The sequence below is a fragment of the Melospiza georgiana genome, chromosome 12, assembly GCF_028018845.1.
Source record: "Melospiza georgiana isolate bMelGeo1 chromosome 12, bMelGeo1.pri, whole genome shotgun sequence".
NCBI lineage: Eukaryota > Metazoa > Chordata > Aves > Passeriformes > Passerellidae > Melospiza > Melospiza georgiana.
The window spans coordinates 6,830,074-6,849,981 of NC_080441.1; the positions used below are offsets into that span (position 1 = coordinate 6,830,074).

The window sequence follows — 19,908 nt, forward strand, 5'->3', positions numbered from 1 at the left end:
GCTGTGAAATGCTTGTGCTGAAGCACCAGACAAGGATTTTGGTGCAGGTTCTGTAAAAGTGTCGTATTGCTTTTAGAGAATGGTGGCAGCAAAAGGGGATTAACAGTATATTAATTTCACAGCTGCAGATCCTAAGTTTCCAATGAATCAGACTGGTCATAATTATTAGAAATTAGGCAAAATTATTTGCATATTTATATTCTCAGTCTTTGCTGGAGATGGCAATTCTGTACCACCTCACAGAAGGGTGTCATTATGGGCTGTGGTAGGCCATAGTGTAAGGGGCACAGGACTGTGAAAGGTATTTCTCCTCTGCAGTAATAGAAGATAAGGATTTTTTTCTCTGGGTTTTTCAATATAAATGCATATTTAAAAAATCCTGTAAATATTTTAAATATAATCTCGTGGGTCTTTTAACTCAACTCCATGCATCTTTGTGCATGTCAGCACAAAGTTCTTCATTAATAGTATCATTTCAATGAAAGAGTGTAAGCATCACCAACAGCTGATGAGATACAGAGTCCCTGAACACAGAAAAATGGAATATGCTAAAGTCAGTCTTGATTAATAAAAAATGCAAAGAAGTACCATAATAAATATTAAGGTACAGAAACAAGAGTTCTAACCAGTTATCTAGAAGCATCTACCCTCAATTGTTTAAGAGAATAGTTCATCCAGGTGTATTCCCAACTAAAGTAGTTGAAATGTTGAAAAACCCTAACTTTTCTATCTTAACAGTTTCGACACCTAGCACTCTGGCAAAAGAACTGTTTCATCCCAGGAGAAAACGAAGACCTTTTAAAATTTGGTGCTGGGAAAGACCCTGAAGCCCCCTACATGTAAGAGACAAATATGCACAACAATTATTGCAGAAAAATACTGTAAAGAAAGCACAAACTTTGATGCTTTGATCACTTAGAGTGGGTTTGCCCAGGTCAGTCCAAACCCGAACACTGTCAAGATCTCGGATCACGCCTCACAACGAGTTTTACAGCAGATTTCTGAATGCTGAGCCCACTCTCATTGCAATCAAATCTCTGGTACGTGCTTCAGCAGCGAGGGAGGGCTGCGGAGAACACTGGGAAAGCCCGCGGGACTCAGGTTGGAGAGGAGATAATCTCGAAGCAGGTTATAAAACCTTTTGCCCCCAGAGATGGGAAAACGCGCCGTGTTTGTGGCCGGGGCGGGCCTCGAACCCGGATCCTGCTGCAGGTCACGGCCCGGCCACGCCCCCGAGGCGCGCGCGTCCTAGCGACCGTTGCGGCGTTTCAAACACACACACGCTCCTCCTACAGCCAATCAGCGCGCGCGCCGGCCCCGGGGGCTGTCGGGAGCTCTCCCTTCGCCGAAGCAGTGCCGGGGTGCGGAGCCACTGCGCATGCGCCTTTCCAGGCGGGCGGTGCTGCCTGCGCCCCGATCCCCGCGCATGCGCAGTGCGCGGCGGCGGCGGGCGCGGAGCGCGGTCGGCGCCCAGGGGAGCACCGGGAGCAGCGGGAGCGCTCCCACCGCCACCGCGGGCAGCGGCACCGGCTGCAGCCGCTGGAGGAATCGGCCGCCCCCGGGCCGCCCCCGGGATGCGGCGCTGCTGCGGCCGCCCCCCCCGCCGGGCCCGGCGCGCCCCCGGGCTGAGCCCGCGGCGCCGCCCGCGGGGCCTGTAGGGCCGGGGCAGCGGCGGCCCGAGGAGCCGCGGCGGCCGCCGGCAGTGAATGGGCGCCGCCGCGGGGCGGAGGAGCCGGAGCCGCCGCCGCCGCGATGGCTCAGGAGAAGATGGAGCTGGACCTGGAGCTGCCGCCGGGGAGCGCCGCGGCCCCGGGCGACGGCGGCGGCCTGAGGCGGTCGAACAGCGCCCCGCTCATCCACGGGCTCAGGTGAGGGGCCCGGGGGGCTCAGCCAGCCCCGGGGCCGCCGCTGCCCGCCGGGGCCTGGGCCAGGCCCGGCGCTCTCTCAGCGGCCTGCGGATCGTGTCCCTTGTCCCGCGGGGCCGCGACCGCCGGTGCCCCCTTGTCCCCTTCTTCCACTGCTCGCCGCGTTCCCGTTCCAATCAAATGGTGTTTGCAGCGCTGTGCAGGCTGCAGCGCGTGTCACAGCGCTGTGGAGCTTTAAGTAAAGCGCACCCAAAAAAGCTGCTCACAAAACTTTGTTTTCTCCCCCTGCAGTGACAACTCCCAGGTGTTTCAGCCTTACGTGTTGCGGACTCGCAGGAACAGCACAACAGTTATGAGCCGCCATGGAATGGTGAGGAATCTGAAGCATGTCATGTTTACACACATCAGGGCATAATTGGAGTAGAGAAATGAAGTTAAACTTGATTTGTATTTGCTCTAAGTATCCTAGCAAGCTTCCAAGCTGCAGAATAAGCAGTTTTTCATCTCTAACTGCAATGTATAGTGAAATAATACTGGTGTGTTGACTGTCCCCAAGAAGACAAGAGTAGTTGGCATTTTATGTGACTCCCCATATTAAGTCCAATTTTAAAGTTAATTTAGGCCTGTATTAGAAGAGTAAAATGCTGTCAGAATTAAGTATCCTGAAAGGGTGTTTTACTGTGTTCTGAAAATGGACAGTGTCACGGTTCTTTGTTGACCTGTTTGACATAGTGCTCTTTTTTTGCAAAGGCAGAACACTAGACCTCAGAAAATCACTGAAAGAAGAGAGATTTATTTGTTGCTCTCTGGTAGTGTACACTACTGCAGTTGTTAAACTTTTCAGAAATGTTCCATTTCTTTTTTCTACCCTATCCTTGTTAGGTGAGGCATTTGTGTGCTCCTTCCGCTGAAATTTTTCTGTCTTGTCTGAGGATAGTGAAGATTAAATATTGCTTTTCTCAAGGCCTTAAATTCCTGACATAAGTTTCCTCTACGACTTCTGTTCAGGAAAGGTGACAGGGATTTTTAATTCAAAGTCTTCTGTTGTGAGACTTGTTAAGAATCCAGAATTTTGGAGCATGTCAGTAGATGTGACACTGGACACATGGCCATCCTGAGTGGGAACTGTTGGCCCATTTTTATGTGGTGTTAGAGTTCCAGAGAAATTAAATGCATAAAATTGCACGCAATTGAAAACTTGCAGAAGTTAAGCTTTAGGGAGTGTTGTTCAAGACTGGGTTGAAGCACTGAGATTTCTCCTTTCCAATAGGCAGCAGGTTGAGTTGGGTGTCCTACAGGAGTTTGTCATATCCCGGGCAGTGGGGAATTGTGTAACAATCACAGTTTCATTTGTAGTATTTCCCTTGTCTAAATGACATCTGTAGCTATGTGTGCACTGGAGATGCTGAGCAGTCTCTGCCTGCAAGTCAGATCCATGCCACTTGCTGGGTGATACCAGGAATTTGTGAGTGGTAAAACAAGTCTTTTCTCTTGAAGGTCAGTGTTTGCTTTTTTGCAACATTATTTGAGTCACCCACATGCAGTTGTGCAGCTCATTTTGAGCTCCCTAAGAATGAAGTTGATGGTAAATAGTATGCATGCAAGCAGTGGTGTGTGATTTAATCATTGTGGCTGTCACTTTTTTCCCCAGTTTTTGTCATCATCTCCCATTCGTATTCCTAGCAGCCGACTTCATCAGATCAGGAGGGTGAGTGGAGTTTTTATCTGTGTGTTCAGTAACAGAATGAAGAGTACTGTATGATATTGAAGTACCTGCACAGTGAGGGTTTCTTTCCTATTGAGTATTTCAAGTACTAAAGAAAACTGAATATTTCTTAAAACTTAATTTCATCAAGGAAGAAGCCCTGCAAGGCTTATTGTTGTGTTTAAGCTACCTTGCATTTTAGGAGTATTTCATTTAAGAGAAGCAGTGAGCTGGACTGGTGGCTGTCCTGTCTCTCTGTGTATTGGTTCTGCTGTTCATTTTTCAATCCTGATGGCAAATAATGGAATCACAAGTGTTATTTCAAGTACCTGTGATGAGTCAAATGTTATGGGAAAACTTAGGACATTTATCTCTTGCAGGAGGAAGGAGTGGATTTAATGAACAGAGAAGCAGCACATGAAAGGTGAGTGTTACTGAAAGAAGGTGATAAAATAGCCAGAGTTATCCTCTTTGTAGCTACTGATGGGGTTTTTTGTATTCTAGGGAAGTGCAGACAGCAATGCAGATAAGCCAGTCATGGGAGGAAAGCTTGAGCCTGGTAATCTTTTTATAGATGTTTCCTATTTAATTCCATTTTTACACTCAAATGATGAATTTAAGGGAAAGAGAGGAATTAACTGTGAAAATAATTTAAGAAGAATTTAAGCCCGTCTGCTTTTAGCTACTTTGTGCATTTGACCCAATGACTTTCCATTAGAAGGTTGTGCCTTGGATTTCAGGGTAATGTCCTGTGCCAGGGTTAAGTCTGAAACTTTGTATTCACAGAGCGACAATGACTTGGACAAGTCTGAGAAATCTTTTTCCCCAAAGAGAATAGACTTTGTTCCAGTTTCACCTGCACCTTCACCTACAAGAGGAATAGGAAAGGTAGGATAAGTGAAATACCAGGCTGAGACAATATTTCTGAATTCTGGACCAAGCTAAACTGTCAAGATCTGTAACTTCACAAATTATTCCATAGTTTAAAAAACCCCTCAACAGCACAACTGAGCAAGCACAAAAAAAACCAAATCCATATTTTGTTGGTTTCTTAGAATCAAATGGTTGCCCTCTGGGAGCCTGCAGAGTTTAAGCAGTGAAACACTGGATGATTTCAGTTACTGTTTGTGCAATGTTGGGTGGGTTGGGTTCTGCTTCTAGGGAACCTGGAGATCCTGTCCATGAAGTAGTCACGGACAACATCTCCAGGTGCAGAAGTGAGGGGATTTTGGGGAAGAAGCACCAAAATTGGACTGCAAATTTTTTTTGTGAGAGATGAAAATGTGTCCATCAGTTATGGAAAGGAAGGCACAAATGTTCTCTGAAGGAGGACTTGGGTGTGTTGAACTTATACTGAAAACTGGTGGCAGATGCCAGGGAAAGAGCTGCATGTTAGATAAACTGCTTCTCCAGTGAGGATTGGAAAACTGAAATGTGGCACAGAGAAGCTGGCACTGGATGTGAAGATGGGCTGCTTGACCTTGCTGGCACCCTCTTGTGTGATTCTGCTTTTGTACAGAACAGGAGCAATCTCTGCTCCCACCAGATTGGTGCATGTAACAGCCCCACATGAGTGCTGGGTAAATGTTTTCCTGGGGAAACACTGATGCTGCCAGCTGGTCCTGCACCTTTGGAATTCTGACTGTAAAGCACTAGCAGATAACTTGACACAAAGATTTTTGTGTTTAGCTAGAAGCATTCATAGGCTAAGCTCAAATTAGTTGCAGAATCACAGAGCCAAATATCCTGTTTTACTCTGGAATATTGTTTCCAGGTCAGATGTATTTTGAGTAAACTCAACTTGTTTGTTTAAAAAGCCCCTTGAAAGAAGTCCTGAGTACTGTACTGCTGTTTCTAAATGTAGCAAAGAACAGAAACAATTCTCTTATTTAGAGAATAGTGTCTATTTCAATTCTATTTCAATTTTACTTCTCTTGTGGGTTTCAAGTTTAGTTAATCTGAGCAGAATTGCATGGGCCACTATGTTTTTTAAGTTAAATTCTAATACTTGTAAGATTATATTTGATAATCTGTATAATCTGTTGCTAGCTTTTCTTTAAGAATAAAAAGGGAATAGAAGAGGGGATATTTGTTTTGGAGGGTGGAGTGTAACATCTGAGTATTTTAAAGGAAATTCTAAACTATCTTTATTTGAACTTTCTTCCTGCAGCAATGTTTTTCACCATCATTGCAGATGTTTGTGAGCAGTAATGGATTACCTCCAAGCCCCATTCCCAGTCCAACAAGGCGATTCTGCAAGTAAGAAATGATTTCTGTTGTGCTAACATTGGAATTGAAGCCAAACATTAATTCAAGTTGATGTTAAGGCATTAAAAGAGACTTCAGTTTTACAAGTGCTGAAGCATTGCCACATAAAAATGCTCTAAAAGTTCATCCTTTATGTCTGTGCTCTTATAGAGCAAGTGTCAACTTTAAACTGGACTTGGTAACTTGGGGAGAAGTCCTCAGGTATTTCAAATTAACTTTGTCAGCAGATTGGTTTTACATAAATACACTGCAAAATTTGGAAAAGGATTGAAATGAGGATGTGATTCACGAAGGGAATGAGAACCTTAGAAAATCTTCTATAACTTTGTGTGGCAGATAATCTGCTCTAATAGGCAGCCCTTTTTTGTTATTTATGTATTTAGATTCCACAAGAATCCCAGTTGTGCAGGAATAACTTTGAAGAATGCTCCATATGCTGTGATTGTGTTGATTTGATGCAAACTGGAACCTTTACTGGCCTGACTCTCAGTGTTCTCTCTTCAGCAGGAGGAGTCAAAGTCCAATCAACTGTATCAGGCCCAGTGTTCTTGGCCCCATTAAAAGAAAAGGTATGTGTATTCACCTTACCTTAATATGGATGTAGTTTTCTAGCTGGATACATTTTTTTGTAATTCTGTAGATATAATGCACTTGTATCCACAATGAACTGGAATTTGCCAGGCATAACTCAAAAATACAGTGTAAAGTAGCTAATCTAAAACACAGGAATGAAAAACTTAAAAAACAGCTACTGCTTGACAGAGGCAAACTTTGTTATACATCAGATTAAATGTCAGAGCTTACAAATGTTCAAAACATTCCTCCAAGTACCACTGAACAGTGCACACCCTTCAGATCATCTTAGGAATGTTGCTTATCATGCAGTATCTGCTAAACTTAGTACTGAATGTTTGTTTTCACTCTGAAAGTTCAGAAGGTGAGTGTTTAGAGAAATGGAATAGATCAGTGCCCTCTCCTCCTGAAGGAGGAAAATACATTCTTTCCTGGAACTGTTCCTTGTTAGATATTTACAAGTAACATCCTCAAACAAATCTCCACAGTAGAACTGTAAAAATGAGATATTCCTAAAAGTGTGCCTTTAGCTGTGCTTATAATTTCTGCCTTTTTTTTTTTTTAACTTGGGCATTCTTAACTGCACCAAAAACATCCTTTTATTGTACAAGACTTAGATTTAGGCTTTGAGAAAAGTTACTGGTTTTGTTGGCTTTTTTTAGTACTGCTTGTCCTGTCAGATAAAGAGCATTGTCTAACTGATACTGATTTGACAGAGGAGAGAGAAAAGTTTTCTCATAGATGTCAGTTCTATCTTGAGTTTTATTTTCTGTGAATTTTAGAGGCACTAAAATTTATCAAAAGTTTATTAAACTAATTGATCAATAAGGAATAAATATCCACACTTACACCTTACACAAACTGTAAGAGCAGTGCAGGTAGAGGGACAGGCCTTTCCTCACCAAATCCATGTGCTCCCATGGAACATCTTTTACAAAGTGGAGGTATGAGTTTTCCTTTTCTTACTTGAAATATCAAGGAATTTTCAAAATGCTGCCTAATTTTGAAACATCTAATCCATGTAAATGAACTTGCTTTCTTTTCCTAAATATGTGGTCCTGTTTTTTTCTGAATTTCAGTCATAGATTTACAGTAGGAGAAGGAAAGCCATGAACTGAAGAACTTTTCACTGCCATAGGGGATTTATATTGGTGGACTCTGCAATGTATTGTAGCAGTGCAGATTTGTCTCTGTGAAATTTAAGGGGCAAAAGTGTTGGTGTTTTGTTAATTTTTCTGCAAGACCAAATATTTTATAAATGTTTTTTGCCCATTCTGCTTGCTAGAAGTAATTATTCCTTGCCTTAACATAGGAATGTATCCCTGTGGGCTGAAGGAAATGGGACTTTTGAAAGTTACCAGTCTTCTATAAAGTGTAGCAGTGTGGTTCTGTTGCAGAATGTATAGACTGGTTTGGTATAATGTTCAGCTTCTGTCAGATTTTTGAGCTGACTCTGCAACTACTGCCAAGTGTAGGTAAAAGCCAGAAAAATTGTTCCCATTTCATGCTTTTTTCCCCAAAGTAAGAATGAAAATATACTGTAGATGAGAGGGTGTGGCTTTTTAAAATTTATTTTCAAGTTCATGATATTTTCAAATGTGTGTTGTAGAGCAGCTATTATTGAGCCAGCTCATTCTCACTGCAGATTATACTAAAGAGATTACATTAATTCTCCCCATCGTTTTTAATCTCTTAATGTCTGTAGATGATTACAGGTACAAAGATAGTCTGATCCATGATGAGTAAGTGGAAATGCTCATACATGACAGATTTATTCCATTCAGCTTCCCTGTAAAAGTGTACCCATGCATCAGAATTCATTGTACAGGGGAGGGTGAAACTGAACCCAGCTGTCATTCTTATTTTCATAATCACTAACAATTTTAAACTTCATATTTTGACTTATATCAGTTACCTCATCTCAGCTGTTTACTTAAAATATGTCATGGTAATTAGTTTGCTTTAGATTGTTTTGTCTGATTGCAGTGCAAGCAGCAAGTTTTATGTTTTTGAGATCATTGTAGGCCCTCAGATACTGCTGAAATTTTAGCTAAGGATGAACTGGATGGTCTAACAAAAGCTATCATCAAACTGATGTCTTAGTCTTGGTTGGCTGAATTGGAGAACTGGTGTTACAAATGCAACCTTGGGGTGTTGTAGGTCAAACCTGTCTTTTACAGCAGGCAAATATTAAATGTATGTTGCAGGCTCAAGTGAGTTTGATTATTTGCACTGTTTTCCTTAGGTGAAATGGAAACTGAAAGTCAGCCAAAGAGACTTTTCCAAGGAACCACCAACATGCTTTCTCCAGATGTTACACATCTGACAGATCTCAGTTCATGGTAAAATATTTCACATGGAAAGGAATGTGCATTTATCACAAGCTTTCTAGTTGATTTTTTTCCAGGAAAAAAATACTTTGTGTGTCTCTTGTGGATGTGTATTAATGGAAGCTGCCCTGTGACAATGGTCCTTCTCCTTTAGTCAATTCTTCCTGAACAGACCCTAGCCTAGATTTTGGGTATCAAAGCTTTTACACTGAATATAATTGTTACAAATCCCTGTTGATTCATAAGCAAATTTACTTCAGTTCATCATTGCAGTATGTTATAGGCAGTGGTCATAAAGTGTCTGTGGCACTTCACTGAATACTTAGAAAATGTGTGTGAGTACTTAATTGTTCTTGTCCCTAAGTTCATGGTTCTTAGACTTATCTTTTTTTATTACAACCATAAAATACCAAGGGGTTTTTGGTGTTGAGTCAGAGACTAAGTATTCAAAAATATCAGCTGTTACTGCTGTAATTTCAGACTTTCACTGTAGACTTGTAACTGCCTGGATGGTTTTTTCCATGTTGCTTCTCCCTAAATTGAAAAAGCATCAATTAATGTGCCCTCTGGGATCTTGTATCTAGACTTCAAATTCCAATCACAGGAATTCTGTGAGAAAAATAGGTCTCAGTCTTGCTTTGAGTAGTGCCATGTTAAAGAGCATACCAGCTAATTAATGATACCTTTGCTGCATTGCTGATTAATTTATTAATTTTCCTTTACTTTTAGGTTTTATACTTACTTGTTGTCACCTCCTTTCTATGTTTGATTAAAGTCAGCTTCATGATTTATTCTGCATGTTAAAAAACCCAATAATTCTGCTTCTCGTTCCCATGAGGAGCATGAATATCTCTAACATGCTACAGAAAACAAGGAGTTTTCAGGGCTGCCAGTCTTGCAGGAAAGACTGAGTGGTAGTATAGGTCTCCTACAAGTCCTGTGCAAGGGGGAAGCTTTGCTCAGAGCCTCGTGGCCCTGCACTAAAGGAGCTTTTTCCCTTTCCCCAGCCTGTCCTCGGATATTCTGGACGGGAGCAGCAGCAGCGTCGGCTCCTCCTCTGACTCCCTGACTAAAGGCAGCATCACCACGGAGTCCCCAGTGCCCTGCTCCAACTCCTGCTCCTCCTTCATTCTCATGGATGACTTCTCACCCAAGTGACTTTACCAAGTCCTGAGTCAGTGTCTGGCTGTGCTGTCCCCTTGCTGTACGCTCGTACAGAGAAATGAACTCTGATCCTTGAACCATTCATATGAGGTTTATTAAAAGGAAAAATTGTTGTTACTGTAATCCTTGGCTACTTTCCAGTGATTTTTTTTTTTAATTTATCCATTTAATGGACATTGTAGACCATATTAATGTCTGGTTTTGCGAATTTATTTTTTAAACAAGATGTCTGCTGATATTATACTAACTTTTGCTTTCAGGAACTTGCATACACTTTTTGATTCCAGGAATAGGTATCTACCTATTAGTGTTGCAATTTTTAGGAATGTACTTCTATCATTATCATGGTCGCTATGTCTAGGGAAATAACTTGGTTTGGAAGGATTTGAAAATACTAATTTATTCTCTGGCACTTCTACTATGGAGTAAAATTACTCTTGCTTTTTTTTTGTTTTTTTCAGTTACTAGCCTCAAATTCCTTTATGGAAGGGAGAAAAAAATATTTTATTTCCTTAGTGCTGCTAGTCATTTTTATGAATTCATTTACAGAAGACCACATTGAGTGTGGAAATCTCACTCTTATTACATTAAACTAAAAACCCCACAGCAAAATAACTAATGACTGTCACTTTTGCCATCAGTGAAGAAATAATAATATTCTGCAAACAATTAAATTAGCTGCATAGTTCTCTTCCCAGAACATTTGTCCTGCAGATTGTATGAAATAAGGTCATTATTCAGCAAGATTTGGCCAGGAAAAATTAATCCACACCTCGATTGAAGACATACAGTACAGATAACTAAGTTAATTAAACTACTGTGTAGGAGAACCATGTATGGCACCATCGATGTCTCCTGTGGCATTGAGGTCATAAGTATTTTTGTGCCTTAGGGGACATTGTTACAAAATTATGGAATGTAAACCAGAGGGGTGGGTGGGGAAAGTCCTTTGTGTACAGCTTGTTTATAGAGTGCTTACCCAAGCCTGTCGGGGGTGCTGCTTCCCTTTGTGTTCCCTTTGAGGTGTGGAGGTGCTGGGGCAGCCCCAGCTCTGAGGGGCAGCCAGGGTGAGACCCTTTGCAGCTGCTCGGGGCAGGGTTTGTCCCTTTCTTGGTCATGAGCAGAGCAAACAGCTCAGCAAAGGTTGGATCCCTAAGGAAAGGCTTTGGATTGGATGCAAGCTCTGCAAATTGCTTGGTGAAGGAATTCCCTTTGAGCTATGAGTAGTCTTGATACAGTACCTTGGTCAGTCTGAGGTAGGAACAGATATTTTACTTTTTAAAGACTATAACGGGGCAAAATAAATCCGTTTGTAATCTACTGTGTTATGCTATTTATTATTTATAACTCTGTAAAAAGTCTGTGGTGATGAATTATAGTATTTTTTTATGATTGAATAAGTTTTTTATGTTCAGTAATTGCTGGCTGGTTTGTATTTAATACGCAACGTTGTCTGCCAGAATCATAAGCTTCCATTTTTGAATGTTTGTAACATAAATGCTTTTGTTACCTAAAAAGTACAACTTGTGATCTTTCTGAAAGAAAATAGCACTGAATTTAAAGTAAGATTATGTGCTTTAGATGTGAGCACAATCTTTGGCAATACTGTCTGGCTAAAAGGGAGGGGGAGAACTGTAGTTTTTTCTGTTCTGAAGAAGCCGTTGGGTATCCAGAAGACATGTACATACCAGATTATTTTTAAAAGTGTTTCCATTAAATTGTAAGAAGTACCAGAATGGGCCAACAGTGGCACTATTATTTGTATGATCATTTCCACCTGTGGAACATTAGTTCCCCACTTCAAATAAATGTGCATATTGTAAAATATTGTCCATTGGTGCCATTTTTAAATGAGCTCTACAGTATTGAATGTTAATTTTGTTTGTATATGCACAGTGCTATTTCTTGAATTTTTGATGTCTTAAGTCGCTTACTTATTTTTTTATTCATGCCTGTATCTTCTCTGCCTTCTTGGTGCTTAAGGAAGGCTGCTTTTCCATTTTGCAAAATATTGATAAACAATCTGTGATGAAATCCACCCCCTTACCTGTGCCCTGCTTCCCTTCCACTGTGCTGTTACTGGTGCTGTGGTGTGGAAATCTGAGGGGTGCCAGGATGGGGAAACCTATTGCATGCTTTCTTAAACCTGAGAAGAGCATAGCTATTGCTTCATTTTGGCTGATTTACCTGTACAATTGATGTATTCCAGATTTGTTTGTTAGTGGAGAGTCCTGTCTGAGTGCTGGCCTCTGTAAACATTCGAATGTAAGCTGCATAAAGCGAGCGCACAAACAGCCACTCTTGTTGCAGCAGTTTTTGTAGTGTTCTGCCTATTCCCCACTCTTGGAAGGTCTTGTACAAGACATTGCTCTTTTATAAAATATAAAATATATCCGTAATGCCCTCTCTGGCTGTGTCTGTTGTTTCAGAACAAATGGATGTTGCTGTTAACAGGCCCAGGGTAGGCCTAGGTTCTCTTTCACACTCCTAGCACAATTTCTTCATTTTGAAACAAAGTTTTCTAACGTGCTGATTATTGATTCTTGCACTTCACTGTGTTTGAGTTGTCACTGCTCAGAGGGGTCATTGATACTGCAGCATACTCTATAACTGACTTTTAAAAGTTGCATTTCTGGATTTGTTACCTGCCTTGGCCGAGGGAATTAGACACCAGTTGGGAAAGAAGGCCAGCTGGTGCTCATAGGCAGCTTTAATATATAACTATTGACATTTAACAACTGTTTTTTATGACTTCACCAGACTTATTGCTGCTGAATTGCCATGATGAGTGTCTGAGAATTCCTGTCTTTCCCCCACTTCCTTCTTTTTAAAAGGGATCATTAGTGCATATCTTTTTCTGAGAATCACAGTGATGAATTACCTTTAATGTTGTAATAGTTGAGAACTAAGTTAAAATACCTGTGTAATTCAAGCAGCGTCTTAGATGGACTATTTTTAGTATGTTAATTAGCACAGCATTACAGCAATGGTCTTTGCACAGCTCATTGACCAGCACTGCCTTTAGATCATATCCAGAGCACACTGAATCCTCATTTCATGGCCTTGAAATGCTGGAAGGATTTTACCAATGGTTTAGAAAAATGTGTGTGTCAGCTGTGGAACTCTGTATGTTTTGATAATATCAAGTGTTCTGCATCAGGAAATGGATCACAGTGTGCATGTTTCATTCTCCTTCATTGAATTTCAAATGGGGGGATGATGGGCCCAAAAGCCTGTATTTAAGGGGCTGTTTTTCTGACTGTATGTGATTAAATACTTTCTCCTACAATGGAAGTAATTAAACTGTCAGTGGGTGAGGATGTAAATCTGAGTCCTGCAGACTTTATTGGAAAACTCATTTTTGAAAGGCTTGAGGAACTCTATACTGCATAAAAACTAAAGTGGGATTTGAAAAAAATTATTTTGTAAGTCATGATAAAAATAGAGAATCATTTTAATAATTCAAAATGCTAAAAACATTTTAAATGCAAGGCTTTATCTTGGCATGTTTCTCCAGGCAGGTCTGTGTTGGGGGCTGTTTGCAGAGGTGGAACTTGAGCAGGCTCAGGCAGATTTGGAACTGAGGTTCTGGTGCACAAACACAATAGACTGGCCCAGGGAAATGATTTTTTGCAAATATTCACATTCTTATCTGTAGACCCTGCTAATACATTGTGTGACAACAAAGATGAGAACTTGTTTTTCCTGGAAGGAATTTAATCAGCATGTAATTTTCCTGGTAATTTAATAATAAAAAAGCTTTGCATTAACATGAGTTCAAGAATTTCATGAAGTCATAGGCCTGTTGCATTTGCTTCTTTTTTGGAGTAAAGGCCAAGGAATATTTTTGGAGCTATACAAACTGCCCCTTGTATTCCAAGGCTATTACATGAATGGCAGCTGTCCACAGGAGATGGGAAGGATCTTTGCCTCTCACTGAGTATTTTACTCTCTCTTGATGCATGTGAAGTAATCCTTAGCAAATTCAGTGTAAGATGGGTCACTGGAGGTACCAGAAGACCCAGTGAGAAGGAAGTAGTGATGTGCTCCCCTAATGATAAATTAAGAGTTTTAGCCTTGAGTTAATCTTGCCCAGCTAATTTTCAAAGGAAAAATGCATTTTTCAGACAACTGAGACTTTTAATGGGAGTAAGAGACTTAGAGGAAAAGGTTCCTTGTGGGCAAGTCTAGGGCTGTTTTCCTTAATCCACTCCAAAAATGAGAGCTGGGCTTGCCAGTCAGAATTGGAGTGGCATTCTCTCAGTTCCAGCTGGTTTTGGGGAGGGCAGGGGTTTGGTGTCTGGGTTTCCTTAAGGGCTGGTTATCAAATTCCCAAGGGTCCCAACAAGGACCTTTGTCATCAGGCTAAAATCAGAAGTAGATCTTTTTTAGGGCAAGTCTGTTTTCTGAGGGAGTAGTTTTGCTGCAGAGCTGGTTTAAGGGTGACAGCTGGGTTTGCTTCCTGCTGCAGGGACAGGGCTGCTGCTCCTACAAATGCACAGGCACAGAAACCCCTGCAAAGGGTCCCTGCACCTCCAGGCTATCCTTCATCCCTTCACAGTGGACTGGGCATTGGCAGAAGTCTCTTGTTTCAATCCAAACCCTTTTTGCATTCAAGCTGCTTTTTATTAGTTGCTCTTAGATCTTAAAGCCTTTTGGTTTGAGTCTTGCCTCTGATTATCATGCCAGGGCAGCATTTTCTTTTTAAACCTGGAGCAATTTGGTTTGTTGTTCTTGCATGATGAAGTTTGGAGATGGAGAGGAGGTGGGTTCTTGCTCTTAGCAAAGAATGCAAGTTAGCTTGGATGATCACAAAAGATTGTGGGGGTTTAAAAGAAATGAGACCTGAAAACACAGAACAAAGAAATGCCTATTTTTAGTGAACCAATTTGGCTGGTTTGATACTTTTCTAAACACAGGCAATAGTCTTCTGAGCATATTTTTTAGTAGCAGCAACAAAACCCAATGTGCTTCCACCTTCAAAGTCTTCTTACTGTAAAGTAAGAATTTATTACTGAAAGATCACAGGTTTTTGCTCATCTCTAACCAGCCAGACCAGGTCTCTCTTGGTCTCTGCCTAAGTTTGCAGTGACAGTCCCTGTGATTCAACAGGACAGTGAGTGACACCAGGCTGTCAAGCAGTTCCTGTGTGTTCCAAAAAGCATCATCTTACACTGTACAACAGTTCAAACACTCTTGTTCTTCCTTAGCTTATTCTGAGGGCCCATAAAATTTTATTACCTGCTATACAAACACAATTATGGTTTAAATTACTATAGGTTGCCTATCTTACTGAATAGCTGTGGTAAAATTCCTGGTGGTCTCTTGACTGTCTCTTATCTTGGGTTATAACAGAATTTGGTATTTTTGATTATTTTTCAGATATTTTCTGAAAGAAAAATTTCCATTGTAGTTTGATTCTGGCAAGGTTTAGATTTTATGCAGAAGTAAGTCGTATTTGACAACATGAGTTAAATGAATCTTGGAGAGACAATGACATGAGATTTTTTTCAGAAGATCTTAAGTTAAGAGTAGCTTAACCCCCTCCATGACCTAATGAAACGTCCTGCATTCTGGCATCACTTTTGAACTACCACCAAAGTTGAGTAAGTTGGCAGAAGCTTCCCAGCTATTACTTGTGTTTGGATAGTTTATAACACAGATTACGAAAACCCTCTTGTGCTAGAACAAAATATTTTCACTTCCCTCAAATAATTTGCAATTTAAATTTATCATGAGAACTGTAATCATTTATCAATGCAATGTGTGCTCAATAATTTTTTTCAGCATGCAAAAGTTAAGGCTCATGATAGGCAGGTAGGAAGCAGGTGGTATTAAAAACTGTGGGCCCAGTAAAATAAAGAATGTAATGGAAGTTAACCTAATCAAGCATCCAAATAATCTAAATAAAAATGTTGGATCTAGCCTCTGACAAAGCTCTACAAGCCCCTAACATTTTGGAAAAATTCATCTACTGCCATGAACTTAACAGCTCTCTCTCAACCCTAGTTAATGTCAACACTTCCCCTATTTATGACCAGAACCTCAAGAACTTGGAAGAAAATTAAATATGAAAAGGGGGGAACTAGAATAAAAATGCCTCTGTTCCTATGATGTATGAGTTCTGGTTTGAAAAATGTTACAAAGTACAGTGAGTTGGGACAAATATGCTTTGAATAAGAGCTGAGGATGTGCTGTGTAGAGTACGTTGTAACATCTTGTTCATGTGCAAGAACAGACTGTGAAAGAAACAGCTCTGTGTGGGAGAAGCAACATCAAAGGCCCTGAAAGAACCAGTGCTGTAATAGAAAACATTTGCCTTTGAGGACTCTTTTTGCTTCTGGTCACTTCATTTTTTTCCTCTTTTTTCCCCCCCTCCTGTATTAAAACACAGAAAGGGAGCATGGGTAGGGTGAGCTGGAGGGCCAACAAGGGGGGGATACGGAGGGCCAGCTGAATTTCTGTGAGATTGCACAGCTTCCCTCCCACCCCTTCACATGGAGCTTGCATCAGCCTTAAAGGCTATGTTGTGTTTTTTGGGCAACCAAAGCAAGGCTGGAAGTCAGCTTTGTGTCTTCAGCTGGAAAGGGAGCACATGGGATTGTCAGCTTCTGTCAGATGGGTCCTGCATGGGGGCAAAGCCCCTTCCTGGGGGAATGAGGGGGGAATTAAGGGAGCAGGAGTGGGACAGAGGTGCTCCAGAAGCTCTGGGCACTGTGGCAGAGCAGGAGGGAGCTGGTGGGACAAGGGACTGTGGATAAAGTGTGCAAACACATTGGGAATATTTCTCTGTCTGCTCTGGGGTGCCCTGACCCAAGGGAGCACTGACTTTGACCCTGACTTATGGAGAAAGTTTCCCAGACTTCAAGATAGACTGGAATCCACAAAAGCGTGAATAGATTATAGAGAGTAGTGTAGGTGTATTACTTGGTGAGAAATTTAGGGTTTGGGGATTTTTAGTGTGTTGTGGATGGAAGCAAGATGGAGGGCACAGGGCATCATCCTGGGTTTCTTCTTCATGCTTCTTCCTCCTTCTCCATGGGTTTGGGTGGCATTTTGTAATTGGGCAGAAAAGGCTGCATTGTGGGCTCTGTGGGATCAGTTATTGGGTTAAAAGGGAAAAGAATCTAAGTGTCAGCTCTTAATTGGATAATTTAGTCTTAAAAGTCCTGTACAAGTACAAGAGATTGTTGGCCATTTTGTGCCTTCGAATGAAAAACTGCCCAACTCGTAGCAGTGAGACTGTTTTACTGACAGGAAATAATAAACACCTGAGTGTGAACATGAAATATCATCTCAAGTGCCTTCAATGCAGAGAAACTCCCACCTGGAACCCAACAGTGAAGCACCGTGACTGAGCAGGGCAGCAGTGTCACCCCACGGGATGGCCGTGGCTGGCACAGGCCCGGGGCACACACTCGGTGTGGAGCATTCCCTGGTTTTCCTGCAGGGCTGGGGCTGTCCTTGTAGCCAGCAGAAGAGAGAAAGGTGATGGCACAGCTGGATGCATCCTGAAATCTGCCCCGGCACATCCCGCAGCCTGCGCCTCTCTGGGTGCATTTTGGGGAAGTAGCAGAATTTTTGGGAAGTAGCAGAATTTTTCAGCCTTGCTTTCCATCAGCAGCACAGAGCATGGAGCATAAAGGACTCGGAGCCAGCAAACAGCGCATCCCTGAGCGGGCCGGGAGCTTTGGAGCGCTGGTGAGGTTGGCGGGGATGGGGATGGCCACGGGATGGCGTCTGGCGGCTTGCAAAGCGCAGGGAGGTGTTTGAGCAGCGGTGATGCTGCCTGGAGCGCTCTGATCTGCACTGACCCTGCTGCTTCTGTGCTAGAAACTTCTAATGTTTTCTTCCTTTTCACTTAAAAGGTAACCTCTTCTTTCAGAGTCAACGCTGAACTCCCCAGAGTGAGGGTTTGGACTTCTTCATGCCAATAACCTTAAAACTGATTTAAAAAAAAAACTTCTCTGTGGCTGCAAGAATAACTCAATTCTGTGCTGGAGGGGACTGGGATCAAATTTATTTGACAGTCTGAGATGAGTGAATGGCCCTGCTCACAGTAAGAGAGCTTTCCTAGCAGTGCATTGCACATTGTCTCTTTTCCTTGCTGTGGCACAATTTGGTTGGCTTTGGGGGATTGCAGTGTACAAGCTGGGGTTTCCCCAAGTGCTGATGCTGCAGTGTTCCCATCAGACTGCACATCTTCCTGTTGCTTCTCTGAGTGGGCACACACAGACCTGGATGCTGGAGAAGGTGCAGCAGCTCCAGCCCTGTGCCTGCAGCTCCCAGGGAATGCCTGCCTGCATGGCAGCATCCATGGAGCCCTGCTCTGCTGCCCTGGCCAGGTGAGAGCTCAGGTAAGGCTGGCCAGAACAGGACTCAGTGTCTGCTGCTGCCTGGGACAGAGCTTTGGTTATTTACTGAAAACCAAGGTGTGAAAGGGGCAGCACCAGCTCTGGGCTGTGTGTCAGAGCTGCCTGCAGGGTCACAGTGTGGGCTGGCATGGTCCAAGTGCTGCCCTCCAGCTCTGTGGCCTTACCCAGTGTGGAAAAGAGCTGGGGGAAGGTGGGGGAGCCTCATGACCTCCCCAAAGGGCTTTGGGCTCCTCCACAGCACTGAGCTGAGCTCTGTCAGCCCTGCTGCTGCTGCTGGGAGCTCTGGTTTGGCCCCTGGACCAAACTGGCCCTGCTGAGCCCGTGCTGCACGTAGGTCTGGCTGGAGCTGGGAGGGTTTCTCTGCTCTTTCATAGTTTGCCTTCTCCTCTGCACGTCTCCAGCAGGAAGTGCAGATTCAGCAGGCATTGTGTGCCTCAGCAGCCTGCCAGCTGCCTTGCTGAAGCTAATTCACAATTCTAGTCACTCCTGATAAGTTTGCAAACAATGTGCAGTGATTTCTGAGCTAGATAGCAGCTGAGCTGAACTCCTCCACTTCCAGCCTGTCAGTTGGACAGAGCTCTGCACTCACCTAGTGAGGCTCATGGGGCAAACGTGGCCTCAGTATTTTCTGCTTCTGTGATGTTTAATAAACTTCTCATTTGTTTGGGAGTAGCTTTGAGTGTCATCATTATTATTGAGACCCTCGAGTGTGTGGAGACACAGAGAGGTCATGTGGTTAGTGTTGGTTGAATCTGAGTTAGAAATCGAACCAAGCATTTCTGACTTGCAGTTTAGTTCTTTGATCACTGGATAATTGTGTTACCCCCTTTATAACGCACTGGAATAGCCTGGGAATTTCACTGGGAATAACTCCAGTCAAAACAAGAGCAATGTTTTCTTTTTCTGCTCATTTCATGTGGCAGCCACTGTAAGTGGCTCTGAAGAACTGGCCCAGAGGAAGGGACTCTGCACTCGTGGCTCATCAGCCCTGGCAGGAAACAGCAGGTCAGAGTTAGAAGGAACTCAAAAGCTGATGAGTGAGAGGAGCAGCAGGCACTGCAAGGCTCCACAGCCAGCAGGGAGCTTGGGGCTCTCTGTCTCTGTCCTTACTCCACTTCCTCTCTTCTTGTTCACTTCTGATTAACCAAAGAGGTGCCAAGGTGATGATCTGTCAGATGAGGGTTTGCAGGTGAGACTGTGCCCTCTCCTGATCTGAGCACAGCTGCCCCTGGAAAATGGGGCTGGTGCAGAAAACACACTGTTTAATCTTCCTCAATATGTTTTTATGAAATGAAATTAAATCCTCATGACTCTATATCTCAGCTTGGCAGATACTGTTTTTTTTCAGACATGTGTAAGGTCAGTAGTCACAAATGTAGCAGCCTAGAACTGCAGGGTTTGACCATTCTGTGCAAAAATTGGTACAATACAGTGGCAGAAACAGAAATATCTATTGCTCCTGCCAGATGATAGCAGAGTTTTTCCCTAAGCAGGCTTTGGGAAGCCCTCCTTGGTGCACTTTCCAAAGGGCACGAGGTCACATCACAAAGTAGACTTACATTTTGGAGTGTATTTGTCTCTGTGCCATGAGCTGGGTCAGGTTTTTTTTACTCCTCCTTTAGTATTGG

At 42.7% G+C, this 19,908-nt stretch overlaps 1 protein-coding gene and 1 non-coding gene across 2 annotated transcripts; both read left to right on the plus strand.

Moving 5' to 3' along the window:
• Positions 1–1,706: 1,706 nt before the first annotated feature.
• Positions 1,707–12,311, plus strand: LOC131088568 (P2R1A-PPP2R2A-interacting phosphatase regulator 1-like). Its single transcript, XM_058032729.1, has 10 exons — positions 1,707–1,868; positions 2,157–2,235; positions 3,517–3,573; positions 3,951–3,994; positions 4,075–4,129; positions 4,357–4,458; positions 5,741–5,829; positions 6,343–6,407; positions 8,657–8,753; positions 9,749–12,311. Exons 1-10 carry the CDS (start codon positions 1,753–1,755, stop codon positions 9,897–9,899), a joined length of 855 nt encoding a protein of 284 aa, XP_057888712.1. The 5' UTR covers positions 1,707–1,752; the 3' UTR covers positions 9,900–12,311.
• Positions 9,535–9,677, plus strand: LOC131088747 (small nucleolar RNA U109). The gene has a single exon (XR_009115164.1). It is a non-coding gene; the product is annotated as a small nucleolar RNA U109 (small nucleolar RNA).
• Positions 12,312–19,908: the final 7,597 nt, after the last annotated feature.